The sequence below is a fragment of the Drosophila melanogaster genome, chromosome 3L, assembly GCF_000001215.4.
Source record: "Drosophila melanogaster chromosome 3L".
NCBI lineage: Eukaryota > Metazoa > Arthropoda > Insecta > Diptera > Drosophilidae > Drosophila > Drosophila melanogaster.
The window spans coordinates 328,097-356,087 of record NT_037436.4 but is presented as its reverse complement, the minus strand read 5'-3'; the positions used below and the strand labels follow the sequence as shown (position 1 = coordinate 356,087).

The 27,991-nt window shown below is 42.9% G+C and overlaps 4 protein-coding genes across 16 annotated transcripts; 3 read left to right on the top strand and 1 right to left on the bottom strand.

Annotated features, from left to right (window-relative positions):
• Positions 1-37: 37 nt before the first annotated feature.
• Positions 38-27,991, bottom strand: Ptpmeg (Protein tyrosine phosphatase Meg). Of its 5 annotated transcripts, NM_167831.3 has the most exons (11): positions 27,620-27,991; positions 27,063-27,099; positions 4,310-4,721; positions 3,681-3,788; positions 3,520-3,612; positions 3,317-3,458; positions 2,401-3,250; positions 1,642-2,327; positions 964-1,588; positions 712-889; positions 38-650 (listed from the first exon to the last, which is right to left on the bottom strand). In NM_167831.3, the coding sequence occupies exons 3-11, from the start codon at positions 4,460-4,462 to the stop codon at positions 561-563; spliced, it is 2,925 nt and encodes a 974-aa protein (NP_728523.2). In that variant the 5' UTR covers positions 4,463-4,721; positions 27,063-27,099; positions 27,620-27,991; the 3' UTR covers positions 38-560. The 5 variants fall into 5 exon arrangements, with proteins under 5 accessions (NP_728523.2, NP_728522.2, NP_001163310.2 ...); NM_167830.4 differs by lacking the exon at positions 27,063-27,099; NM_001169839.3 differs by lacking the exons at positions 27,063-27,099; positions 27,620-27,991 and adding an exon at positions 8,309-8,629.
• mth (methuselah) lies at positions 9,131-12,710 on the top strand. Of its 3 annotated transcripts, none has more exons than NM_079147.4 (9): positions 9,131-9,273; positions 10,203-10,713; positions 10,777-10,930; positions 10,989-11,165; positions 11,219-11,473; positions 11,550-11,721; positions 11,787-11,981; positions 12,049-12,133; positions 12,436-12,710. In NM_079147.4, the coding sequence occupies exons 2-8, from the start codon at positions 10,207-10,209 to the stop codon at positions 12,131-12,133; spliced, it is 1,545 nt and encodes a 514-aa protein (NP_523871.1). In that variant the 5' UTR covers positions 9,131-9,273; positions 10,203-10,206; the 3' UTR covers positions 12,436-12,710. The 3 variants fall into 3 exon arrangements, with proteins under 3 accessions (NP_523871.1, NP_001246535.1, NP_728521.1); NM_001259606.2 differs by having other exon boundaries at positions 9,750-10,713; NM_167829.3 differs by lacking the exon at positions 12,049-12,133.
• Positions 13,173-23,287, top strand: mthl10 (methuselah-like 10; the record flags this gene model as incomplete). Of its 7 annotated transcripts, NM_001259603.2 has the most annotated exons (7): positions 17,072-17,241; positions 17,462-17,601; positions 19,396-20,159; positions 20,231-20,843; positions 20,889-21,113; positions 21,969-22,146; positions 22,448-22,772. In NM_001259603.2, exons 3-6 carry the CDS (start codon positions 19,406-19,408, stop codon positions 22,129-22,131), a joined length of 1,755 nt encoding a protein of 584 aa, NP_001246532.1. In that variant the 5' UTR covers positions 17,072-17,241; positions 17,462-17,601; positions 19,396-19,405. The 7 variants fall into 7 exon arrangements, with proteins under 7 accessions (NP_001261206.1, NP_612030.2, NP_001246534.1 ...); NM_001274277.1 differs by lacking the exons at positions 17,072-17,241; positions 17,462-17,601; positions 21,969-22,146 and adding an exon at positions 13,173-13,272 and having other exon boundaries at positions 20,919-21,113; positions 22,448-23,287; NM_138186.3 differs by lacking the exons at positions 17,072-17,241; positions 17,462-17,601; positions 21,969-22,146; positions 22,448-22,772 and adding exons at positions 13,173-13,272; positions 21,259-21,430 and having other exon boundaries at positions 20,919-21,113.
• Positions 23,779-26,266, top strand: mthl9 (methuselah-like 9). The gene is made up of 7 exons (NM_138185.4): positions 23,779-24,791; positions 24,848-25,039; positions 25,099-25,332; positions 25,391-25,547; positions 25,607-25,810; positions 25,873-25,952; positions 26,014-26,266. Exons 1-7 carry the CDS (start codon positions 24,152-24,154, stop codon positions 26,046-26,048), a joined length of 1,542 nt encoding a protein of 513 aa, NP_612029.1. The 5' UTR covers positions 23,779-24,151; the 3' UTR covers positions 26,049-26,266.

The window sequence follows — 27,991 nt, the reverse complement described above, 5'->3', positions numbered from 1 at the left end:
AAGGCTCCCCACTGAAGAAATAAAAGACTCGTTTTTTAATTACACATTTTATTGGATTTTTGTTCAGCATAAATACATTTATGAATTGATTTGGTGCTAAAATACTAACAGTTTTATCTTCTCATGTCTATCAGTGTATAAGGTTCGCATTCTCGGTTGCTCTTTGCGTCTTGTTATCGACCGCCAATTATGGGTGGCGCGTAGCGTTGGATGGGTGTAAATAAATTGCCATTTGTTTCGCTTTGTATACTTCGATTAGGTAGTTGGTTCACGTCGTTAACCATTCCGTGGTGGCTTTGTAAATTTAGAATCGTTCCTTGCAGCACTTTCGGCAACTGATGGAGAGATAATGTATAAGTGTGTATTTGGGGATACCTTATGAACGGAGTTGATAATACAATATACGGGTTTTGTAATTGTAATGATATACAATCAGTTTTAAACATATGTCTACGGGATCTAAAAATTAAATAGATTTAGACGAAGCTTCGTATAGAATAAGAAAAACTTGGGGCGTGTTAGCGGAAGATTGTTGATTGCGTAGCTAGATGGTCCTGCCCCTAATCCTCGTCGTCGTTAATGGCCGCACTGCTGCGTGAGATCTTCATGTAGGCGGCGCAGATGCACTCGCACACGAAGCGGTACTGGCTCTGGAATTTAAGATCACGATTATAGGAAACCCACACGTAAATCCTATCCAGCAGTACTCACCACATTCTGCACCATGCAGGCACGCTGATCGCGCATGGTGCGCACAATGTCCAACGGATACACCGGTTCTCGAGCCTCCATCAAAGCCAGCGCAGTGTCCATCAGTATGAGCACTCCAGTACGTCCTATTCCCGCCGAGCAGTGGACAATCACAGGTGGATTGGCTGCACTGATGCACCTGAAGATTAATAAGATGAAGTACTCGATTGATGATATCCATCACCCATTCGAATTCATAGCCCTTGTACTCACTGATGCACGCTTGTCGAGACCGGCGTCTCGTCCTCAGGAGTGGCTCCGTTGCTGGCCGCACACTTGCGCTCGCGCATCAGTCCGCCGTTCTCGTCGGCATCCGCATCGGCATCCATCAGGCGCACCTGCTTCAGACTCTCCTCGATCTCCTGAAGGAGCGTGCGGTTTCGAGCGGCACGCACCCGCTCCGTAAACTCTAGGAAAAGATTAGGATCGGAGGGCACACAGTGATCTGGCCAGGCCAAGTACTGCATGTGGTGGATGTGTCGCTGCTCGTGCTTGTCCTTCAGAACAAACTCGCGGAAGACAAAACTACCTGTCTCGTCCGGTTTCTCGCTAAGGCATCGCACCGAGAATCCCTCCGCCAGCTGAAGCTCCTCACCCGTCACCGGCCAATACTGATGGCATTTCTGGCGACCAGACTCCATTACGGTCGTTAGCATCACCAGGAGATGACTGCTCTCTTGCTGTACCATGCGCCAAAAGTCCGTCGTGGTGCTGGCCAGAGGTCCCTGGGTGGCAATATATCGGTTTACCGCTCCGCCGGGAATCTCCATGTTTACGTAGTTGGCGTTGATGTAGTCGCCTGTGAGCGAGTTGACCAGAGATACCCGGGTGCAGTCATCTGAAATAGGTTTTTCATGTTAAAATGCCTCAATTTAGTGACTTTTAACATACATGGTGATATGTCTCGGTATCGGTTTTTGGGCGCGTTCGCCGGCTTCCGAGCCTCAGTAATGGCCAGATCCGGGTTCTTCCTGTACATGAGCTCATACTGCGCCAACAGGGCGCCAGACGCCAAGCCATCGCTGAGCAGCAGCAGGCTCTGGGTAAACAAAGCATCCCCATCGAGCAGATTAGAGTGTGATCCGATCTCATCGCTCTCCGGGACGTACTGGTACAACGGCTCCTCCTCAAGGAGCAGAGGGGCCGAGCGCTGGGGCCGCACCGTCAGTAGCAATTCGCCGCTGGCTTGATGACGGCAATCACGAATCATGGCCACCACCTGCTCGTGACGCAGGCCGTGCACATCCCGGCCATTAATCATGAGTACCTCGTCGCCCTCGCAGACTCGCGGAGTGCAACGATCAGCGGGCGTATGGGGTACCACTTTTGACACCTGAACGGGCAGGCTCAAATCCACTCCACCCTTCACGTTGAAACCATAGCGTCCCTGCTCGTCGGCCTGCAAACGAATGGTGATGAGGTCGCTGCCGCTTTCCGGCTGCTGATGACCCACGGCGTCCGCGATGGTTGTTGGCAGTAGAATTGGACTGTGCTGGCCGGAGCTGTAGGCGGGCGGCATGGGCGACGGGGATGCAGACTCGAAGCGTCGGGTGCACTGTTCAATAAAACCGACGTCGCTGTCAATCAAAAAACAAGTAGCGTATATAACCTTAACTCATGGAACAGTTTTCAAATTTATTTCCTACTTACAGCTGAATGTCATACTCGTCGCTCTGCTGCTCCCACGCCTTGCGCGGCATGGAATCGGCCTCCTTGGAGGTGACCTTGTTATCGTGCGGGCGGCTTGTCTTTGTAATGGTCAGTATGGTTCCTGCGCCGGCTGGCTTTCCGTTGTTGTGGGAATTGGCGCTCTCGGAGCCGCTGTGCTGCTGCATAGGCGTACCGCCCGAGGAGCCTGACGTTCCCACACCGCCGGCGGCTCCCAGAAGCCGCTTGCTCGGCGAGCGCACAAATACCTTGTGAATGCGACCACGCTGTTTGGACTCCTGCACAGCCTGTAGCTCTGTGCGTCCAGAGTAGTAAAACTTGCTACCCAAACTGATATTGAGGAAGCGTGAGAGGCGGTGTGGTCGCTTTAGGCGGAAGAAGCTGTGGTGCTCCACGCAGGACTTCCACAGCGCCTTGGCGTGCTTGTGGCTGCTCATCCCAAAGCCCAGCAAAGTATCGTAGTTCTCGCTGGGCTCGCGGCGCAACTGGATGAAGAAGTCCTTACGCTTGAACGACACCTTGACCATCTTGCTCCACGAGAAAGTGTTCACGCGCAATGAATGCTGGAAGACGAGCAGTCCGACGGCCGATACGCCCAGCTGCAGCTCCTTGCCGTTGGAGTCGGTGGCCCTGTGCAGGTCAATCCCGTATAGCTCCAATCGCTTAGCGTGCTCCAGGTAGTTGTACTCCGCGTCCGCCGGTAGCTGCCCACGGTGCAACTTGTGCAGTTCTCCAACCTTCCGCTCCGCCTCCGTTGTCTGGTCGCAGAGCAGCTGCATTCCGCTCAGATAGCCCGGCTGGTGTTCTAATGCGTTAAAGTCACCCAACTCGGCTGTAAGAAAGATGGATGGTTTTGTGATTTCTCATTAGGTTAACCTGCTGAAGGTCATTAAATTACATTGCACAGTGTAGCTGGCAAGCAGGCACTGGGTGTTGCTGGAGCAGGGCAGCTTGCCCAGTAGAATGTTGCGCTTGATCTGCAGATAGAACTGGTAGCGTGTGAACTCCTCCTGCAGTCGGCTGGGATCGCTTACAAAAAACTAAACAAAAGAGACCTTAAGTTTTTTTTGTAGAAAGAAATGGAAAGCACTGTTGTTATACCTTAACCCTAAACTCTAATAATGGTACGGCATCGTTGTCGAGGGAAACGCTGCTGCATTGCTTCTTAAACTGCTTCTGAGCATCAACCCATCTCTGAGAAGAAAATGCGCGTCAAGTAATTATTAATGTATTTTTGAGCAATGGAAAACTTCATAACTCACCACGACGTCACCTGGCTTCTGTGGAAATAGTAGGCCAAAGTAGTCCCTTTCGGATAACTCGAGATACTGAAAGACCTGATCCAGGAGTTCAGAGCCTTTCGCACGTTTCTATAAGGTGTACAAATGGATATTTTTAAATTTCATAATACGAAAGCAACTAGTTAAGATTATTAAATGTAATTTCATTTACTCCTTTTGCCAATTAAAAAACACAAATTTTTAGTTGGATTTCTTGTTCGCATTGCCTTCATAGCAACTACAGTAATTAATCGACATCCATTTGGTTGCAATTTGGTAGGCTACTATAATCTTAATCTGCGGCAACCACACACACTACTCGATCATCGAGGTGAAAGAAAGTGAAACCTCGACTGGAGATTGGAAAACAATGCGAACAAGTGCGTGTCTGAAGATGCTAGTCGAGAAGAAAGTGAGCTCTGAGTGCACAGCAGCCAAAAGTAACCAGATAAAATTGAATAAATGAATAGTGATGATTTCGAATATCGCGAAACTTTCTTTGTTTTGACTACGATTCGCATACCGCATAATTATGCGCGGATATATATATATACATAGGAGTAAACCAAGTTGTGCAAGTGGAACTTTAAATCATAAGGGTTGGGTGTTACCTCGATCCGAAAGGTGTGCGTGATGTCATCTAGGAATAGGACGGTGACGCATTGCTGCCGTTGCGGGGTCTTCTTGTCGCGCGCCAGTTCTGGGCCGCCTCCTCGCAGGCGAAAGGTTCTAGTCAGGTTGTTCAGTCGGAAGCGCTCAAACATGACCGAGTTCCATGAACTCCATGATTCGGGTCGGGTTCGAGGGTTACAAAACTTCGTGTATCACGTTGGAGGGCGCAGATGGCGGAAAAGGAGCTCCCTGTTTGTTCGGGCTGCCTCTCCTGGCTCGGCTTCTTGTTTATTCGATAAATTGGCAAGAGTGTTTATATTTCTTAGCTTAGTATGCTTGCTGGATGTTTTGTTTCCAGTTAACTTGGCTGCCTCCCTCGGCTCCTTTTCATGTGGATGGATATCTGATTGACTGAAAAACAAGAGTGGTTGAGAACGGGGCACATATGAGTACCAACTTACGGCTTGTTGAAAGCAATGAAAAGCGCTCACGCCTCCTCTTCCGCTGCAGTTGTTTATTTTCTTGTTTGTTATTTTATGGTCAACACACAATTCACTACGTAACAATCGAGGGCTTCGCTTTAACTGCCTCTCATTTCTATATCCCCCGCGGTATTGGATGGAGCATACTTCCACGTAGTTTCTCTGCCCAGACAAGCAATCGACGCAGACAAAAGTCGCCAATTGCTGGATGACTAATAATTTGTCTTTGAGGCCTTTCTTTGCCTCATTCATTGCACCGCGTAGCTTTTTCTTGCTCGTGGGCCGCAAACAGCCCAGAAAAACCATTGTCAAACTTGAAGATAAGGTAATCTCTGTCATTATATAGGGGACAGTACTAATACAAGCTCGTTTTCTATTTTTACACTCAGAAAAATATTTTTGAATCATAAGAATCATTATAAAAAGTGATTCTGAAATTCATCCTATCAGAATTCGTAAAAAAAATAGCATTTTATAGGTAGCATTTATACATTTTGAAATATAATACAATTGTCTCAGTGTAGTTGCCCCAAGTCTCAAATCGTCTGCTAATGATTGATGTGCCGTGTAATTGGCTTAAATGCTCTCGACTAGTATACACAGACCCAAGTATCTATGTGTATATAATTGTAAGCACTATCCAACTATTTTACCTTTCAACCTTATTTTCCGCAGACGTCGACTGTTCTCCAAAACTGGGTTAAACCCGTTTTTGTTGAACTGCGCAAGGCGGACATGGTGCGAATCGAAAAGGGCCAAGAATTTAGATACTGTGCTTTTTCTTATAGTTACCATGTAGTTGCTAGTAATTATCGATCGGGGTCTAACTAGCAAATTTTCTTGAGGCAGTGACTACTTTTACACAGACATCGTTTTATCGCTAAAAAGTGAGGCATAGGTTACTTTCCTGAATTACCTCTAGAAAAACCTCACATGGCAGGCAGAGTGCAATTGTAAGTGAAAATACCTTGTTCTCGAAAATATATTTTTGTAATTTGTCAAGCGACAGACGCAGATGCGCAAATCTGGCGGACCAGGAAGCACAACTAGTGCCAGATCGAGCATTTAACTAGAATAGAATGGCAGACATAAATGTATTTTGAAATCACTAATCGGCAATAAATGAAGAGTATGGATTGCGATCGTAAAAATTGGAACAGACTTAGTGCTGATCTTTGACAACTGGTCTCGTTTCATTATCAGCAGGTGAAAATCAACAGCACAATTACGACGTCAAGTGTAAGGGACAACATACAAGGTTAATCTACAAATGTACAAATATTCAAATAGTACTACCCAGCTCTTCCCTAAAAGCACCAATGGTCTCAAATTTATAATTCTAGATTATTGATATTCATTTCTGTGAGTTGCAATTAGCTGTGGACCACTGTGCTTGCCTGGGTTATCAACAGGTTGGCGAAAGAGAACAGCACTCGAAAATAGGAATATTATTAAAAACAAACAATTGGATGGTTTGCGTCATTCTCTGACGCCCACGAGACCCGGTTACTAGACGCGATACTAGACGAATGAAAAAGGAAGCGGGACCCGGCGGACAGTACCGCACGCTGCGCGCCATATTTCCCCGGAAGCCAGCTAAGATCGGTGTCCATTTAGGGCAGGTTGTCAATGGCCAGCCAGCCAGACACCCGCTTTGACTTTTCATTATGAAATCGAAATCAAAATGAAAATATGGACAACGCCTATGTGGTGGCCCACTGGGATGTCCATTGTTCGACCGCTGTTTCTCACTTTTCGGTTCGTTGACCGACTTCTGTGCGAAATTATCATCGGGACAAATGTTTATTTGTTTACCCGGCATTGTTTCTTCATCCCGCTGACCGAATAACGGTATGGGAGCAGCCTTTGCTCGCACTGCTTTCTGCGGATCTCTCTTCGTTTGCTGCGCTGTTGGCGAAGCACTTTCCTAGGGCACCCCCCTGGACCTACCTACACCTCTCGACGAGTAATTGTGATCTCGTCTTAGGATTGCTGAGTGCTCATCTCTCGGGGTGGCTCAATCAACGAAACCATTCCAGAGCCAAGGGCAACGGGCACAATGCATCCATATGAGGTAATGGAAACCGCATATGTGGTAATTCCAAGGAAGTGAAATTTGAGAAACGCCAGCCACAAGAAAAACAACAAAGCCTAGTCCAAACAAAGCGTGTGTTCAGCTAAACTTTTCAAGGGATTTTAAGGAGCGTGGATCAAAGTTATCAAAGTTAAATGCTAATGTTCCAAGAGCATCCTAGATTTAGGTTGTACGAATATTATAAGAACCTTAAAAGTACATTTTTTTATTCTATCATAATTTTGATTCGTCGTACGCCATATTTAATCGCAGTAATTTATGTGCAAAATGATCGGTATATATGTAATTAAATGCTTAACATTGAAATTTCAGCTTGGCGACCCTTATTCCCCAATTTCGTGGAGCCAATAGCAAAAGCTTGCTCTAAATAGATTTCCCCGGTTTCGAGGAGTTGTGGTCCACCCTCCGGGAAATGGATTTTAAAACGGAACATGGAACACGGAGGCCTGTGGAAAACAGGTTAAGCTCCCCGATTGATTTTCTCTCGTGCCGCCGACGCATCAATTACGCTGGCCTGGCATTAATTATCGTGTGGCGTATGCATTTGCTAGGCTTACCTTATGCCCGTTATGCCTCAGGGTTGCCATGGGTTCGCAGTGGAAGGGGTGGCGACCCCAGGAAGAGATGGGGCCTTCTTCCGAAGCGGGGTTAGGACCGCTTATCGTTGCTTGCCTTTTAATTTTTATTGCTTTTGGCGTGCAGGAGCAGGAGGGGGAGCGCAGAGCGCACCCCACAACTGTTTGTTCAACGCTCAACATACTGAATATGCTATTTTCGTGTTCATATTCCACTTGCATCACAGTCCCCGGATAAAGACCCGGGCGACACTCATACACACCCAGAAGCACTGACAGAAAACTGGGAAGTATCTCGCATTATTGTTAAGCTATAACAGCGCTTTGCTATGATCAGTTTTGTAAACTTAACACAACCACGAACTGGTGCAAATGAGGTAATTCCCCATATTGGACATGGTTTCTTACAGTGTAGAATTGCAGCTGATTTGTGCTTTTTCTTTCTTCCATTCGTTAAACACTCCTGTGATTGGGTCAATTGTATTCGTTGTTCTTTATGTCGACTAGATGGCCGAAGAAAGCGGAGTATTGGTATTTACGGTTAATTGACGAATTTGTAAACAAATAATCAACGATTAAGTGCAGTGCATCTTGGCTATCTTCCTTTCCCCTTCATTCCCCCTTATCTACGCTATTGCCACTTCCTTCGTTGCACTACATGCGGCTTTCGAGATTTGTGTGCGTGTATGGATGGTTCTCTCTAACTCTATTCCTCTCCCTTGTCCGCCTGCGTGGAACTCCGGAAGAGGTAGAGAGCAAGAGGAAGAATAACAATAATAATTACAAACACTGCAGCGAAAGAAGTTGCAGCACAAAGGGAAAGGCAGAGAGGCGGGCTCTTCTTACCTCTCTTTTTTCTGGCTGCTGTACTATACTTGCACCAACTAGATTTTGTATTCAACAAATGCAGAATATGTTTCTAACGCATTCGGAAAGAGAGCACACACTGCATAGCCACCGGACTCACACACTCGCACTCAGGCTGCCGCTTTATAGGACAACAAAAGTAGAAAGAAATTCACGCAGGCCGGTTAACGATCAATATAAATGCGCGAACTTGGCTTAATGTCCTTTGTCCTTAACTAGGGGTTTTCACGGAAACGGAAGAAACGAAAAACAAACCCAAATAAACTGAACCGACACAATGAAAAAATGGACTGGCTAGTGATGGATGCTAGCCTCGCACGATAGTATCGATATAACCTCTAGTTGTAATTGATAAGTGTAATCGAGTTAACAGTTCCGATAAGATTACGATATTGGTTATAAGAAGTTGAATTTTTTTTACGGTTATTATAATTCCATGTATAAAACAGCACTTATCAGCTGATCCCAAAACTTTTCATCGAGTTAAAGCGGTCGCTTAGCCTTAACACTGAAATGTGCTCCTTGGAAACAGGGCATCAAAACTGACTATCGTCAGTGCAAGTGCATGTACGATATATCGATTAAAACGTAACTGAATAAGCCGATGTCAAACATAATGTTGTAAATAAAATCGAATCATATTATTGAAAGAAAAACATCATTCCACATGCCCATCCATATTTTCAATTAATAAAAAATATTCTCAGTCCAGAAACTATGTTACGAAAAATTACTCTGCACAAAACGACACTGATCGTGGCGGCAGACGGGTTTGTTCTGCCACCATTGTTCAACATTCATTCTTTTTTTCCGTTCAAGTTTTAGGAGAGAGAGCAGAGTAAAGTTTAGTTGTCACACACATCTGTGTGAGTTTTAAGCTTAAAAAAAGTTCAAACGCGGAACGCTCCATGTCCGCTTGATACACCGATCGAGAACAAAAAAGCGTAAATATTTTGTACAATGTAATTGTACTGAATGTGGCAGTAAATAAAAAAAAAGACGGACTATGGTGATATCTTGTGTGCACTTACACATACATACATACGACGAATTTAATTATTGGCAGAGCTCTCGCATCTGACTTTAACTCCATAAAATACATATATTAATATTTAAATATAGCATATTTTGTGTATATATGTACAAGAATATCTTACCATTTTAACTGTGATACACCGATCGAGAAGAAAAAATCAAAAAAAATAAATATTTTTTTACAACGAGACTTCTTTTCGTGGAAGTGAATAAGAAAAATGAGGCTGATATCATGTGTACTGTGTAAGTGCAGTTATGCATATATGCATAATATGTATACACATATTAATATTTAAATATATCATATTTTGTGTATATATGTACAAGAATATCATACCATTAGTTTTGGAAAATAATAAATATAAAATAACTTTGGTTTTCCCAGAACAACATAATTGTTTAATCAAAATTGGGTTGTGGTCAAATATGGGGCCAGGCCACTCAGTCACCAGATCCACATCTCCACTTTTGTAATTAGGATCATCAGGATCAGATGAACCGAATGAAAATCGAATTACCACAGAATGCAGCCGTACCTAACAATGAATTTGGAATTAAAATGCCTTTCATAGCTGTTCGATGCCCACTGCTAGAAGCTAAATACAAGCTTTACAACAGAATGTATGTATGTACATACAAATCAACATCACCCAGTATGACAAACGAGGAAAAATATGTGGACTATCTTTGTGTTGTCAATTAAAGTTTGGTTCTCATTTATCATTTGTACAATATACTACCATACCATTTAAGTTCTTTTCATTGGTTTTGCTATTTTCAATTCCAACTACGGCAAAAAACATCTTGGCAAAGGCGTCCTTTCTTGTGTCCTTTGCAGATAAATGAAAACTCTTTTGGTTCTTCGGATATCAACTGTCATACTTGTTGTGCTGGTTATTCAAAAATCATATGCAGACATTCTCGAATGCGATTATTTCGACACTGTCGATATTTCGGCAGCTCAAAAACTACAGAATGGATCGTACTTATTTGAGGGGTTGCTCGTTCCGGCCATTTTGACGGGAGAATATGACTTTAGGATTCTCCCGGACGACTCGAAGCAGAAGGTGGCTCGTCACATAAGAGGATGTGTGTGCAAGCTGAAGCCCTGTGTCAGATTTTGCTGCCCTCACGACCATATCATGGATAATGGTGTCTGCTACGACAACATGTCCGACGAGGAGCTGGCTGAACTCGATCCCTTCCTTAATGTGACTCTTGACGACGGGTCGGTGTCCCGCAGACACTTTAAAAACGAACTAATCGTCCAGTGGGACCTACCGATGCCGTGTGACGGAATGTTCTACCTAGACAACCGCGAAGAACAGGATAAGTACACGTTGTTCGAGGTTCAGTTGTCTAATATATTCATAATGAACATATTTGGTTTACTTGGTATTTTCTAATTCTAGAACGGAACTTTCTTTCGCCACTTTGACCGTGTGACTCTTCGCAAGCGGGAATACTGCCTTCAGCATCTTACATTCGCAGATGGTAATGCTACGTCTATTCGAATTGCACCTCACAACTGTTTGATAGTGCCATCAATTACCGGTCAGACGGTTGGTAAGCTATACCATACGATCAGCTGATTTGCCGTGTGATTATACCATTCTCCCCACAGTGATGATCTCTTCGCTGATATGCATGGTTCTAACGATCGCCGTATACCTCTTCGTCAAGAAACTACAAAACTTGCATGGAAAATGCTTCATCTGCTACATGGTGTGTCTCTTTATGGGATATCTTTTCCTATTGCTCGATTTGTGGCAGATATCCATTAGCTTTTGCAAACCAGCAGGTTAGATCATGTCGACGATACGGTGAAGAACATGTTCAAAACGTCTTTCTTAGGTTTTCTGGGTTACTTCTTTGTCATGGCCGCATTTTTTTGGCTTTCCGTCATCAGTCTGCACCTTTGGAACACGTTCAGAGGCTCCTCCCACAAAGCGAATCGCTTCTTATTTGAGCATCGGTTTCTGGCCTACAATACCTATGCTTGGGGCATGGCGGTGGTCCTGACAGGAATTACCGTTCTGGCCGATAACATCGTGGAAAACCAGGATTGGAATCCTCGTGTGGGCCACGAGGGACACTGTTGGATATATAGTGAGTACCAACATCCAACTATAAATATGTATGTGCACATAGTTCACCATTGAGCTTTCTTCTTTGTCATCAATAGCTCAAGCCTGGTCAGCCATGCTCTACTTTTACGGTCCAATGGTATTTCTTATTGCCTTTAACATAACCATGTTCATCCTGACGGCTAAGCGTATATTAGGAGTGAAGAAGGACATTCAGAACTTTGCGCACAGGCAAGAGAGAAAGCAGAAGCTGAACTCCGACAAACAGACGCAAGTTAAACGACTTCCTTGAAGAAAGTCTCTCGAATAACGGCCTCTTTATGATTTCATTAAAGTTACACCTTCTTCCTACGGCTCTTCATCATTATGGGATTGTCCTGGAGCTTGGAGATAGGCTCCTACTTTTCGCAATCCAACCAAACTTGGGCCAACGTCTTTCTGGTGGCTGACTATTTAAATTGGTCTCAAGGAATCATCATATTTATACTGTTCGTTCTGAAGCGCAGCACGTGGAGACTCTTGCAGGAGAGGTAAGCAATCTGCATGTCTGCAAGAATTTCTTCTAATCAGGTCCACTTATTATCTCTGCCTGAGCAGCATTAGGGGGGAGGGTGAGGAGGTAAACAACAGTGAGGAAGAGATTTCGCTAGAAAACACGACGACACGAAATGTCCTATTATAGGTAATCCCAAGAGAACTATTTATTAGTTATTTGGTGTTGGAATTATTTGTTCTACTAATAACTTGCTTGACCTTACATGTAAGATCGAATGCACTTATTTAGTATGTTAAGCCTGTTTTCTTGGCTAAACTAATCGGTTTTGAACCACTTGCACTGCATTTTGGTTGTTCACCTTTTAATTTCTGCTTACTATCAGAATGGTGTTTGTTGTCCCCACAATTTTATTTACTTGTTTTTGCACTTTTACTTTTCAATTGTGTTCTTATGTTTTCTCATAGTTCTAATTCGAGTTTGTTTCCTAGGAACCATCCTAAATCCACGAGGAGTGTCATTTCTAACAGATCTATGGCAAGTCGTATTACCGTGGGAACAACTCCTAAAAATAAAGCACGGAACTCGCCATTGGCTTAAAAGCTGTAATAAGTATATGTTTGTATCTTATTAATATTCAAACCATAAATAACGGTTTCTGTATATCACTTTTCTTAAAACTATTCAACTAACTCAGATGGATTTAACACCGTTTATTGAACATAAGATGTTTTTTAACATTTGAAATAAAAAATAATACTGCAATAATATTTTGTCAATATATTTTGCCGATAACCTCGTTTTGTGTCTTTAGAAAGTGACTATTAACAAAAAAAATATCAATGTGATATAGACATGAACATTAGTAATTATTATATTATAAATTATTATATCATTAAAAAAAAATATCAATGTGATATAGCCATGAACATTAGTAATTATTAAAGACGTTGAAATACCAATACCATCGGTTGCATTTCCAATTGGTCAAGTAAAGTATTGCATACTCACACTTGCTGAAAGCTGACCCTAAAGCTTAATCGATTGAACGGCGCTCTGCGCACTGTCTTCTTTCGTGGTGAAAGTATCCGCTTTCGTTTGAAAGCTTTCAATAAAAATGTACGCAGCTTTTCGCTACAGCATTTTGCTCGAAATGTGGCGCTTTGGGGAACTTCAGCAAAAATGGAGCATGTCAGAGGATGGAATTCAGTCGCAGCGAATTCGCCCGACGAAGAAGTTCACTTGCGGTTCAATCGGGAAACTTATCGCTTGGGATATATCTCAATTTGACCCGGCTTGTCGAGTTATCTATTCCTAACATCGGTCCAGTAAGCAGCACATCTGTAAACAGTAATTTACAAAACAAATTTGTAGAGCCCGAAGCTAAATATAAATGAAACCAGTGCAAACATTATGATTTCAACTTTGAGCAGTGTCTCCACTCCAATACTAATTAAAAAACTCTTGGGCAATTAAAGATCATTCTTTGGAATGTTTCTCGTTCAAGGCCTCGGTGGTCGGGAATCCGCGCCTCGCAAGTTGCGAAACCAGAGGAGCTTTGTCGGATGCCTGCGATATATAATGCGACTTTAATGTCTCGCCTCGGCCCACAACAAACAGTCTCGTTGTCTCTTCATGTATCGCCAATTGTTTCGTGCTGATTTGCTTGTTCAATGCCAAAACCAGTTTCTTTCTTATTTTGAAGTTCGCTGAAATGAAGGCAAGCAGTTTTAGGGAATACCGCAGAAGCACCTAGAGTCTTTCAAGCCTCGCCCGGAATCATTTGTCCGGCTCTCGTCGAATTGCAGATTCAGTGTGATTTCTAATCGTATGAACTTATATATGTATTGTTATAATCCATGAATGGTTTGGACAGCAGCGTTATGCGCTGTACTTGGCCTGTTGAAATACAGCTGATTTCAAACATGAGTTGTGGTTTTACTTAAACTAAATATCCGTACGTGCTAATGATTTGTTTCCCGTCTCGGAGACGTGGGATTTGGCTTCCTTTTAATGGCTTACATCTGCCGTTGCATTTATTTATATAACCAAATAATGTAATGCTAAGCGATTTAAAACGATAATAGTGTTTCAGTCTATTGTGCTGACTTTGTTGTGAATACGTAACAGTTTATTGCAGAAGCTCTTCTATTCATGGTCCAAGGTCAACTGTGATTTATGTTGCATGCTTTATCAGCAGATGAGCTTGACTTAGTCTCCCAGCAAAGAACTAATCAGTATCACCTTACTAAGAATACGGTACGTTATCAAGCGCTCGATCGGCGAAAAATGACCAGATCAAAACAAAGAATAAATCTCCTTTTCGTTCTTGCCGAAGGCGAGAGAACTCACACAGTTGATTGCTCCGGCGCCCTGCTAATTAATTTGTAAGTTCAGCAATTTGAGTCAGCACCCGTGTTTCGCCCGGGGCCACTGCTCCACTCAAGAGGACCATTCATCGTCCGATAATTGTTTTGTTTGCCCACAGACACAATCGAGCCTCGGTTGGCACTCACTCGATCAAATTTCGCATTGTTCGGTTCGGTCTTGTTTTGCCCGCCTTGCAATTAGCGAAGCGGTCGGCAAAGCACTCGGCTAACAGACCTCTAACAGGGCTCTGGTATATGTCTGCTATATATCTGCTAGTTCCTTGAGTATTCGCAGCGCCCGCTTCTCAGTTCGCTTCGAGACTTTGCTGGTCGTGGGTGCAGCTGCTCCGTCGGAACTCGGAAAACTCCATCGAAAACCTGCTATCATTATATCGGAACCGCGAATTAAGAATCTCAATGTTAATTAATTCGTAAGCTAGCGTGTGATTTTGCCGGTATCTGGAAATCCAAACAATCGTAGTAACCGGTTCGCTGCCCGATCGCGCACCCACACCCACCTTCCAGGGAATTCCCCATAGCAAGTGCGTTTCGAAAAATATTGGGAAAGAGACGATTTTTTTTATACCTATTATGGACATGAGGATCTGTTGATTTCTTGAGAAACCTTTATGTGGTTACCCGCCTTGAGCCACAGACTCTTCCCTAGTCCAATTTGCATAAGCAAACCGGCTTAAAACACACAACTTGTAACGCAAGTCGAACCTAAAACCCAAACCATGTTTCGTTAAAGCCTTTTCGCAAGTCGACAAAAAACCCGTAAACCCCAAAAGACTCTCACAGAGGTCCGACTGTTTTTGTTTACCCATCAATGCCAGTGTTTTCAGGTACTGATACTGACGTTCGCAAAGTTCCCAACTGATTTAAAACTGGAAAGTGCGCGAGCTGGGACAACAAAACAACAACAGGAAGAACTCTATTGCTCAGCAAGCCACTTTAAGTTGCCTACACTACGAGTATTCATCACCTGAACTCGGTAAGTGCACGCCGACTACTGGGATCGTTCATACAATATAATGGCTCCTAGCAATTCATTTTACAAATTAAATTGGACCTGGTTAGGATTGTGCTGACACAGGTGCCTGACTCAATTGGCAAGATTCGCACTTGTAGGACCGTGTACGATTTCAGGCAATTGTCATAAAAGTTTACTGGCCATTGCGTTTACGAGTTTGAAAATATCGGTTTAGAAATCAAAGCTTAAAACTACTAATTACGTGACAAATACTGACTGTTTACCCAACTGCTCCCGCTCGATGCAATTTTATTGAGTCACTGGGAAAATTGGTTATTATAGTGAAATGGCTGGCCACCCCGCAAAGGCCGCACCTTGGTCATTCAATCGGACTGAACAGTTTCTTTCGATTCAGAATTCGAATTTGTTAAATGTTGTTTACACTTTCGCACATTTGGCTGGGAATTGTTGTTGAAACATCTTGGAATATTGTTTATTGTTTGCTTTGAGGTTTGTTTATTTCACTACAATTTCCCCTAGCTTCTGAGTATTAAATAAAAATATATCATGCACCCCGGAGTATTATATAAACATATATAATACATGTCCAGTGCTTAAGTATATACATACATACATACATATCCTAGGTCACTTTACAAGTGCAGTTGCGACTAAAGTTTCATTCAATTGTTATTATCATTACATTAGAGATTCGGGTGGGGCCATCGTGTATCCCGCTGTGCATTTATATTCATGATAAGCCAAGTGCATGTACCAATTAATTAGTGGAATGATTTTTTAGTTACCGAACTGTGTTTCCCAATGGCTTTTCTATCTTGATTTGTGTCTTACAAAGAGATCTCACTCACAAAAACAAAACACATTAATCTCTAGGGGTTAATGTGAACAGTTCCCTTTAATGTCATGCATCCAACTACTTAGCACTCCATAAACTAAGTAATGTTTATACCTTACGAAGAAAAGTCTAAAAATATGAATTGAGCAACCACTAGCAGGGATTTCGCTTTCCAAATGAGATTTGATGCAGCATGCCAAGACTATTAATGGGATCCATTAATAAGTTAATTCATTTTGAAAACCATCATCGGTTCGTTTGTGCTGCCTTCTTCGTTAGGTCCCAGAATTTAATAGAAATACAATACAACAGGAACTTATGAATAGTATAGAAATAAGAACTTCTACGGGGTTCACATTTATGTGCCGTTTCAAAATGGCCTTTGACACGAGTTTCATCAAAACCGATGAGTGCTAACAGACACCCATGCTGACGGCCATTTATCTTCCCGGGTCTCGAGTTCCCGAACGGGATCTGTTGACTGTCGAGCCTTTCTCTCCCCTTGAAAGCCCCTTGGGTGTCAGTGGAATAATATTTGGCGAACTTGCCACCCGCCCACTCTAATGGCAATCAATTGATAGAACCGCCCGCCTTTGTTTACAATCGACGGACAGCAGAGGCATCAGCATCGGGGGTCTAAAAATACTCCAGTTGGAATTTTCTCACGAAATATTCGTACATGGGGTAGAGCAGCAGCAAAAGCAAGCCCGTCAATGGATTGGCTGGCTATTAAAAATTGTTTTGTTAAGTGTTTGTTTGTGGTGAAAAGAACACTGGACCCTGTAACCACTTCTTATCTAGAGAAGCGATAACACGCTGCAGTTCACCACAGTTCAACTTCGGTGTGGTGACTTCACATTATGGATTTCACACACGGTAGTAGTGTCTCCTGTCTTTGGCGATTAGTTTCGCTTCTCAAACGGACTGAAAACCGCGCAGCCCTCGGCAAGATAATGGGCATACATATGAGAAATATTTCCAATGATTTTGTGGCATACGTGATAAGCAGTAAAGTGGTTGAATAAAAACATCAACGAAAAAACCAGACAGTTTGCATAAAAACCGAATGCGGATAAAAAACGCGCAGATTATTATTTATGTGAGTTCAGTTCACTTGAGTTTAAATTCGTTTCCGTGTAGTTTACAACGCACATAGTATATGGTTATTGTTTTGTTCGATCATTTTCGATTTAATATGTGAATGGTGTAGCAGTTTGCTTAAATTGCGTATACGCCTTGTGACTCCGGACTGATAAATTTTCAATGTGTTCAATGCCTAAGGTTTTGCCAAAGTTAATTAAGAATTAATGGACGTTTAGGAGGGCTTAGAACCACTGGATGACTCAGAGAAGTTACTCAGCCACATCCTGACCATGGACAATTCGCAAACTGTGATAATCAACCAGATAATAAGCGAGTCCAAAGCCAAAAACCTAAGAAGTCGCATAGCCGGGCATCTGTAAGTAAATGGTTTACGTATTGAACTAGAAGTGGAGATTCAATTCGATAAGTCGCTCATGTCGCCATTCTACATATATAAATAAACAAGAAAGTCATACCTTTGTCAGATATTAGCAGGCGTCGTTTCCCAATTGACTTTATCTTATCGGTTACCGACCACATATAAGAAATTTGATACGAGTCGGCTACGAAATCGTAAACATATCTTAAGTTCGCCATCGTACTCCGATTAAAGTTCGTATCCATTAAACACCAGAATAGCAAAATTGGAAATGGGCTTCTCGCAATGGACTTGTGAAAGAAAGATATTGATCAAAACCAAATTACTGTCTTTCTATGTTGTTTAGTAGAGCGGGTTATAAACTTTCCCTATTCTGCACTCTCGTGCGTTCGAATTAAAAATATGCCATCAATCAGATGAGGATTGTATGTAGCGCTATTCGTAGAATCCCTTTCCTAACGTCATTAGTCATCCAATGATTGTAAGCTCCGATTTGAATATTTAATCTTTTCGTGCATTGATATTTTGAATTATCTTGATGTGTAATTCTTAGGGTAAAAATGTAGTCAAACAATTCAGCAAGAGTAATTGTTTGGCAATAAAAATATAAATAAACAAAAAACTTTAGAGCTTTGAAATAAAATTTGGAAGAAATATTGCTTTTATCAAATAAGTTTGGCGCACTCGCGAGGGCAAGGAAATTTCGAGAATCCGTTTATTGGAAAAGACCGCTGGCTATAATTCAATTTTATGGCTAATTGTTTTCATGATTTTAATGTTCCGCATGTTTTGATTATTTTTCAAACATCCGCAGCACTCATTCGCACATTTAAAGTGCGCAGATATATACGATTGAATTTGGTCCGCTGAAATTTCCCAAGTGCATGTGCTCAGCGATTAATTATGCTAATTTCCCACCGCAAGATAAGTGCTCTGGCTCTCCCTTCCCCACCCACTGCCAGTATTCATTTTCCCCATTAGCCAACTGTGCGGAGTTTAATGTGTTTGTCCTTCTCCACCCGTTCGCATCCCATAAATTCGGACTAATTTAGTGGCCCACACTCCTGACAATGCCGCAGGTTACCCTTCTGCTTCTCCCCCAAAGGCAAACAATCAGCGGATCAATGAATTAGTTGGTCCCCAAAGGCTAATGATACAAGATAAGATAGCGAGCGGTATAACTTTTCGCACTGGTAATGAATTTATGGACGGGCTCGTTAGCAGCGCTTGAAAAGTGGGCAGATCGGGATTGGTTTGGAGTGGAGTTCGGGGAGACTGTCACCTCTATTGACAGACAATGGCAGTTACTATCAATTTAACACGAATCCATAAATGTTTGCTCAGTCTGCACTCCCTGCGTGGTTGACCTTATGATTGATGTCCCGCGGAGAATGGCGCTCAGGTCGTGGGTAGTCCGCCCCTGGTTCCTCCCCATGGGACACGTTGGCTGCTAATTGCTTGTGACGCTATCCTGTTTCGCCTCCTTAATTCTTTTCGACAACCTGTTGTCCGCATAGATCATTCACCACTCGTCCCCGCTAATGGGTCCCTAGATGTTGCTCTATTGCCCAAATTAGTGAACTCACTTAGATAAACATTAAACGACTAACTAATCGGCAAATAGGTCTTAATTAGTGACTTCACTTGCTAAGGCTTAATTGCTGCGTGTTGCGACTGATGACTAACTGTAATAACTATATTCCACTGAATATTTAAACGTTAAAAGAATAAACGTTAAAGAATAATAACAAATATTTGTAATAATATTTAATAAAGATTTACGAATTTCAGAACCTTCATTATGCCGAAGAAAATTCATCAGCCTGGAGGATCCCTATACTGCGGAGTTACATTGCTGGGCGTCCTGTGCTTGGTCGTGTTCCGGTTGATTCCGGGGATTCCCTTCGGCACTTACGTTATGGCCGAGAGAGACCACTACCACACCATAGACGATCCAAATGTGCCCTGTAATTTCTACGATACAGTGAATCTGACGGGCCATAGGCTCTTTCCCAACGGAAGCTATGATTACTACGGCACAATAGTTCCCGCAGAATTGGTCGGGACGTACGACTACATACACAGCTCGCTAACGGAGCGCATAGAGGTTCGGGAACACGTTAGGGGATGCGTCTGCAAGTTCAAGTCCTGCCTGAATATCTGCTGCCCGTGGCGGCAGGTCTTTAACTCTGAAGTTGACGGATGCATAATAGACCACTCGGACAACCGAACGTGGCCAGATCCGCCTATGCTCAATATAACCTTCCGCAACGAGTCTACGATATTGGTCAACATGTTTACGCAGTTTGCTATCCAAAGCTTCAGACCCTGCCCCAAGATGTTTTCTCTGCAGCCAGAGACCAACAATTGGGATGATTATCTACTCTTTGAGAACGGATCCATGCTCCGTGTGGACGATAAACTGCTAATCAGGAAGAACGAGTTCTGCATGGTTCCGACATACGTCAACGAATCGGACATGTTCTACACCATACATCCGGCCAATTGTGACATGCAGGACGATCATAGCACGGTAAAGATTATCAATTCGTATGGTAAGTGAAACGATCACCTTTACTTCTTGTAAACAGCATTTTATTAATCCGACCGAAATTCCTTGCACTAGCCATGATGTTCTCCATTCCCTTCATGATGCTTACCATAGCCGTTTACCTATTGATTCCCGAGCTCCGCAACCAGCACGGAAAGAGCTTGGTCTGCTATTTAATAGGGCTCTCCGTGGGTTACTCCTCGCTGTGCTACGTGCAACTCTATCAAGTTGATGCCACTGGTGTTACATGCAAAGTGTTTGGATACACAGCATATTTCTTTTTTATGGGTGCCTACATGTGGCTAAGTGTCATTAGCTTTGACTTGTGGCACAATTTCCGAGGGACGAGAGGAATTAACCGATTCCAGGAGAAGAAACGCTTCCTGTTTTATTCGCTGTACTCTTGGGGTATTGCCCTAGTTTTCCTAGCCTTCACCTATTGCGCCCAGCAACTTACCAATTTGCCCGCGAACCTAAAGCCAGGTATTGGTGATGGTGTATACTGCTGGCTGGATATGAGCAACTGGGCAGCCATGATCTATTTCTACGGTCCCATTCTGGCGATCGTTGTTGCCAACACCATCATGTTCATAATGACGGCGATTAAGATTCACGGCGTGCAGCGCGAGATGGCCCGGATAATTGCGAGTGAGAACAGCACCAAGAACCTACGAACCGAGAAGGACAAGTGAGTGTCATCCTTTCAGTATTTCTTATCCACCTTCCCCTAAAGACGTTTTTATCGTGCTTGGTCCAACTATAGATTCGGCTTGTTCTTACGCCTCTTTCTCATAATGGGCATCACCTGGCTCACGGAGCTTATCTCGTACTTCGTGGGCAGCGACAAGGGATGGTCTAAGCTCTTTTATATCTCGGATCTGGCCAATGCGATGCAGGGCTTTCTCATTTTCATGTTGTTTGTAATGAAGAAGAAGGTCAAGCACTTGATCACAAACAGGTAAGTGTTGCTCTATTCTTAACTCCACGTTATGTCCTGTCCCGCCCACTGGGCGTTTGTCCATTCACACGACTCGTGACTCCCTCTTGTGTGTCGTGTCTCTGACTCTGTCCACCATCATATCTGTAACCCCGACTATTCTCAGAACGATACGTGTGCGCAGTCTGCGGCAGACTGAGAGCGTAACGATGGGACCGACTTCGTTCTCGATGAAGCAGCGGTTTATGGACGCCTCCAACCAGATCCGCAAGCTGGTGGTGATCCGCAACGCATTTGCCAATGGGTCCACCAGTGGTATTCATTCACACGAAGTCTAAATCGATTTCGTCGATTTCAGTAAGAAGGTCTCCTTTAGCTCGGTTGCTCGTTTGTTGTGGCCTTTGCTAACCCGCGCTTAAATCAAGAATATTGAAAATTTCGGGTTATATGATTCCTGTCTAATTCCACGTTCCTTAAATCTCTTGCACTAAGATGGAAGACCCATTGAAGATTATGGGAATACATATGCACTTCGAGTTCTGACAGCGCGCAATCTGTGATTATTTTAAACCTTATATGTTGTACTTATTTTCGTTGTCAGACTGCTTTCGATATTGCTTAAAAGCAAGCTCAACACCAACAGACACTGCCTGCAGACTAACTCTAAACCGAACACTGACAGCCAACACAGCACTGAATCTCCAGCCGCCTAGCTCGGTGACTCAGTCCGGTCGCGTCTTTGTAGCTACTAAACAGAAGTACCATTCCTAATTGCCCTGATCTAAACACAAACTTATGTTTGCATCCACCATGTGTGTCCATATGTGCATGTGTCTCAACATCAATTTGATCATCATCGATCGCTATTCATTGAAGACTCCTGGAGAAAAGGCGCTCGAATGGCCTGAGCTCGACCACTACCTCGACTTCCATCACTTCTGACGCGAATGTGCTGCCAAGAAAGCTGCACCTTAAGGCTGTTGACAAGGCCGGTAGCAATGCCACCGACCCGAGTCCGACCCCGAAGATAGCCATCTAATCAAAATGGTCACAGGTAATCCTCTGGAAATGGAGAAGTAGTTGACATTGTAGTTAACCCCAGTTGGAAGAAACCATTAGATAACCCTGATAACCTCTAACCCCTCGAAAACTAATCATAATGACCATCCACTTTTGTGTCTTGGTGAAGGTAACCTGTTTATATCCTGTAGGATCGCTTAATGTGTCTGCTTTTCCCTAACTTAAAATCCAAGCACTCAAACGAACCAATTCTAATCAGATTTACCGCCATTGTCTATTCCACGCTGCCCACGCAATGGACGTCATAACCACTCCACCACTTCACACAAACACAGATGCTCGAGTGTTCGCGATGGCAGCAACCAACGTCAGAGCCAGTACTCCACCAAGACCACGTCGAGCAGCGTGGCCAATCTGTCGCTGCACGAGAAGCCATCGGTGGAGAAGCCGCTAGTGATCAGCTCGAGCGTGGATCCTCAGAAAACCACCATCTTCCGCTGATCACAGCACTCGCAGTTGCCGCCATAGGCAGAGCATTGAATACCTCGGGATGCGTGCAGATCAGGAAGGACTAATCGCATTTATATTCATTTCGATCGGATCCTCGCATTATTGCGAACACTGCGTTCCTTTCTGTAGATAAAGATCACTTATTCATATTTTAGGACTACATATTCCTATCATGAGATTATTCTGTAATCAACATTTAAAGTCGATATCTATAAATTCGCGAAGTAGCATCCACATACGGATAGAACTTTATGAAAGACACTACTATAAGAGAAAGTCCCTATCCCCCAGAACTACCACGAAAACCCTTACCCACCCCACCCCGCCCAATTCTCTTTCATTTTTTAATGCCATGTGACCACGAACAACCTGATTAGTTGTATAAGAAATTTATGCAGAGCCATATCTACTGTTTATGCAAGCAAAATTGTAAGGTTCTCCGAACCCAGCTGAGAGATCAAATTTGTAATTCTCCATTAGCCTAAGTCCAAGGTAAACATCCAGCAAAAATACGTAACATACAGATGTGCCTTGTTAAAAACGAGATTGGTGTTGATTGTATACCCTCTTTGCATAAATGTACCATTCTCCATATCTGCATTATCTCTGAACTAATGTAAAACACAATACAAGAATTATAATTGTATTTCAAGCTTAATAAAGCCAAAGATAAAATGAACGTCGTTTTTTCCTCAGCGGATCTGTTTGTCAAAAATCAACGAATCTTTTCGAATATTCTTGAAGACCGTAAACGATATCAAGCCAGGTCACACACCTACATGTAGACAAACTTTGTATAGCCTGGAAATGCACCTAAATATTTAAAAACTAAAGCTGTGGTAAATTCGTTTGGGCCATTTGGATTGTCGGTTAAAAATTGGATTTTCTTTACGGTCGCAAAGGCAATAAATTATAGAAAATGGATGGAAATAATCTAATCTAATATTCTTAACTTTTATATCTATCTCAAGATAAGTCTGGAAATGGCTCGAATGGATTATATGCTTACAACTTAAGGTATGCATGTGCAAGTTCCGAGCTGGTTGAGATTCCACGCCGGTTTCTAGGAGGAGGGGCGGGACGGGTTGTGAGTCTTCCCAATCGCTCTTTTTGCCAGCTGCTTGTGGTCGCGTCTGGTTTTGGGAACGGCTAATCAGTTAGTCTGTTTTTTATTCTTGGCCAGCATGGAGCTCCGTTGCGGTTGCCGGTTTGTCGTTTAGAGAGAGGCAAGACGACTAGCTAGGAGAGACTCTCCACCAAACTTTTATGTTTATGGTTGTTCTTTTTGGTGTTGTCGGTGTCGTTGTCGCAATCGCAGCCGTTTTTAGACCCGCGTCACATTCGTTGTCAATTTTGGGTTTCCATTGTTGTTGGTGCAGATTTCTGACTCGGCGAGTGTGCGTGCATTGCTCAAAGCGAACGGCGATCGCTTCTCATATTTGTTTACTTAATTATCGAGCTGAACAGCGTGTGACGTCAGGCCGACGAACGAATCGACCAAAAATCCAACAAGCGTGGATCAGTTAGCCATGGTCTCGCCATTGATAATTCTTTTAATTATTTGGCTCTCCGTGGGCGCAAAGTCAGTGGAGATCGCCAGTATAAACCATCCCTGTGCCTACGCCCACACGGTCAACATTACGGATGGACTGCGGATGAAGGATGGCTCCTACTCATACGCTGGAGTAGTGGTCCCACCGCATCTGATGGCGGAGTACTCCTTCAAGGTGATCGATGGAGTGGAGTACCGGGCCAAGAAACATCTGCGCGGCTGCGTCTGTCTGCTGAAGCCCTGCATCAGTTTCTGTTGTCCGGAGAACCTCGTCTTTGATGCCAAGCACTGGAACTGCACAATGCCACACCAAGTCCGCGAGTCCACTCACGTGGAGCTCACCTACGCTAACAGGACTGTGGATCAAGTACGCATACGCGATCGTTTTGTGGTGCGCACAGAGCTGGGTTGCCGGAACAAATTCGTGGACAAAAAGCACGATAACTTCTGGCAATGGGACCTCTTCGAGAATGGAACTCTGCGGCGGGACAATCGTCTGTGGTCAACGGATGAGTATTGCTTTAGCCCGTTGGAGCACAATCCGGAGCAGTGGGAGCTCACTCCGCTCAACTGCGAACGCTTTCAAACGGGGTACCGGGTTTGGATTTACGCCATTTGTGAGTCGTGTTGTTTGAATACTTTCGAAGAGATTCTAACTCTTGTTCCCTTCTAGGCAGTATTATAGCCATCATTATAAACATTTTCATACTCTCCCTACTTGGATCTGTGAGAGATGCCCGTAAAAGCCACTATGGCCAGTTAATCATCTACTACTTGCTGTCCATGATCGTTGGTTACTCCCTGTTGGTCTACTTGGCCTTGAAGAATCCCATGAAGCTCTCGCATGTGGCTTGCAGAAACATAGGTTGAGTAATTTTGTCTACTTCAACTGGATAACTTATTTTGTTCTATGCATCCCAAAAGGATTTCTGGCCTACTTCTGCATCATGCTCTCCTTCGTCTTTCTGGCCATTTGCAGTCTTGACTTTCTGCTCAAATTTAAACAAAAGGCTGTCAGGAGCTCCGTCCGTCGATTGTCCCTTGCTCTGGCAGTTCTGGCGGTGATTGGTCTTCGGTTTTTGGTCTCCTTAGCCCAGGACTCCAAGCTGCCCAAGCACTTCAAGCCAGGCATGGGAGAAGATTACTGCTGGTTCGATGGTAGGTTGAATAAGAAAGTACAACAAAGTCTAATTTCGAATTATCTATGCATTTTCAGTTCGCACCTGGGGTATTTTGATCTACTACTACGGACCCATTGCACTCCTCCTGATATTCAGCATTGTATGCTGTCTCAAGGCGTACTTTTCCATCTACGAACTGCCACCAGATACTCAGTACATATTGGGCACTCAACTGAAAATCGTCAAGACGCAGTAAGATTTCCTAAAAGCTGTTTTTATTATAGACCTATTTATCTTTTATATTCCTGCAGTTTCTATGCCTTTAGCGCTTACATAGTGGGCGTGTTTGCGGTCTGGATCCGAGAAATAGTCGTGTATATAATGGCCAGAGTGAGAGAGCATTTCTTCATCATTGACTTCTGGAGTGGAATTTGCATTCTGGGCCTGGCCATAGCTGGTTTTATTCTGCTCCTTGGCAAGAATTTGCACGTCAAATCCTGGTGGGCCATTAATGTGTAAGTTGAAATATTCGAATAGAAGCTATAATATTTTAATTGCCCATTTTTTTTTTTTACAGGGAATCAAGTCAGACAGATCTGAGTATTATTAATGCTCGCGTATACAAGTTCGATGAGAAAGGCGATCTAAAATCTTCAGGTTGGTGTTCATCTTATTGCTTTAATTTATCTTCTTTTAACATTGATATTTTCCTTCACAGACTCTCCCTACAAGCCGACAGTGACATCACTTTAACAGGAACTGAGATTATTGCTCATCTGTGAACTCTGGTATTCATATTCATTATGAATCATTTAGTCTGTCGCACACGGGAGAGTATATAAATAATAGTGCCTCAGTACTCTAGCATATTATGATGTACATTTATATCTTTAAGAAGAACCACATTTCTAATCACTTGTCACATTTACAAGGTGCCAAAATAAATATTATAATTCACTTGGATTAATAAGAATACTTTTGATTTGATGTACGCATTTAGTTTTTTCATCTTAATACCACATGTAGTCTCTACCTCCCCTGAAGACCAAAAAAGGCTTCCCGGTATGATCAACGGTAAATCATTCTTCGAAGGAAGCGCTTGACTCGATGAGGAGGGCCAAGTTAACTTGGGGGCCCGCCTGGATTAGTCGCATTTATTGACGCATTAGAGTGGGCATGGCTTAAATGTTGTTGCCATATCGATCGAAAATGGATAGACAAATAATAAAATGGCCTTGCAAGTTTTGTGCAGTTTGTGGGCTTGTTAATCTTCTCAAACAAACTGACGCTACCCGTCTACTTCCCTAATTTCTCAAGTTTCAAGCGTTTTAGTGTTCATTCACACATCCCACTCCGTCCAAGCAGTCAAATCGGGTATGCACCAGATAAAAGTAGTCAAACGGACCAAATCGGACGAAGACTTTTGAAAGGGAAACACCTATCGATGATATCGAATTTTCTGAAAGCGATAATATGGATATCCGGCGACTCGGACGATTTTTTTATCCAAGCAAAGGCCACACTTTATTTTTATCGTATATGTACATACATATATAATTCGCGGTTACGAGCTTTGCGCCATTTATTGGGCAACTTACCTTCAAACTATGCACAATTGATGCCCGCTATTTACAAACTGAGTAATAACGCGAATAACACTTTTTAAAATGTAAATTTCATATTTTTTCAATAATAATTTCCATAATACCAATCATTTTAATCAGCCCATTTTTATATTTTTCATAAGAATTATGTGGATGTACTCACCTATGAACTAAGCTCTTTGAACTCTTACGCAATTTCCCTGCAAAATAAATATATCCCTCTCATTAGGATAAGGTAAAAATTTTGATTGCAAATCTATCTCGTTGATTATAAAAACTTCAAAAAATCCGAATTTCGGTTTACATTTAACTTTGCGAAATATGGATAAAAATAGTAGCCAATATTGCTATATTTTTAAGAAATTTATAAATTTTAAATTTAAGAGGAAGACCAATAGCACACCGCAGAAAAAAATGGCTGCTTTAGAGATCTTAAGCTTGCATCTCATTCTTTCATCCTTACCACCGCAAAGTAAAATGGCGGTGGAAGAAAGAGACGAAGATATATTTTAATTGCTTAAAATCTTCCTTATCAACCCAGAATACAATGGCGGCGGAAGAAAGAAATTGAAACATAAAATTATGCTCTCTATTTTGTTTTAGATCAACAATGGTCACCTAGAATATAATGGCCGCTCAAGAGCATGAAGAATATTGTTAGTCTCTTCTTTTTAACACCAGTAATGAAAAAAATCGGAAAGACTACACACATGTACTTACTATTGTTTGTACGTATCCATTTGCTATCCATCACATATTTTGCATTTTAAATTAACATTTCCCCAATATTCACTGGGAATTCTAAGCCTAGCAAACACATACACTTGCACACTCACACACATGACGAGGATGAAAGAGGAGTGGAGAAAGCAACAAGCTTCTGGCATTGCCGTTACTTCCTCTTCTTTTCATACCTCGTAAGCTTTAAAAAACTGAACAAAAATGATTGCTGCTCTCGCAAGCTGTAATTTGCACGTGCAACATTGATTTCAATTAGACCGCTGCACATTTACTTGATTACCGAGTCACAAAATTAGTTTAAGTTTGCTCATTGCGCGTTGCAAACCTCGAAACCGCGAACTGTAAAAACGA

Bases quoted from the DNA above. Each gene is read 5' to 3' on its own strand.
- mthl9 (NM_138185.4), top strand. From the start codon at position 24,152: ATGGTCTCGCCATTGATAATTCTTTTAATTATTTGGCTCTCCGTGGGC. The intron at 24,792-24,847 runs GTGAGTCGTGTT...GTTCCCTTCTAG, and splicing joins GGTTTGGATTTACGCCATTT to GCAGTATTATAGCCATCATT. The intron at 25,811-25,872 runs GTAAGTTGAAAT...TTTTTTTTACAG, and splicing joins TCCTGGTGGGCCATTAATGT to GGAATCAAGTCAGACAGATC.
- Ptpmeg (NM_167831.3), bottom strand. From the start codon at position 4,462: ATGTTTGAGCGCTTCCGACTGAACAACCTGACTAGAACCTTTCGCCTG. The intron at 3,459-3,519 runs GTATAACAACAG...TCTTTTGTTTAG, and splicing joins TATTAGAGTTTAGGGTTAAG to TTTTTTGTAAGCGATCCCAG. The intron at 651-711 runs GTGAGTACTGCT...CTTAAATTCCAG, and splicing joins CCTGCATGGTGCAGAATGTG to AGCCAGTACCGCTTCGTGTG.
- mth (NM_167829.3), top strand. From the start codon at position 10,207: ATGAAAACTCTTTTGGTTCTTCGGATATCAACTGTCATACTTGTTGTG. The intron at 11,474-11,549 runs GTGAGTACCAAC...TGTCATCAATAG, and splicing joins GGGACACTGTTGGATATATA to CTCAAGCCTGGTCAGCCATG. The intron at 11,982-12,435 runs GTAAGCAATCTG...TTTGTTTCCTAG, and splicing joins TGGAGACTCTTGCAGGAGAG to GAACCATCCTAAATCCACGA.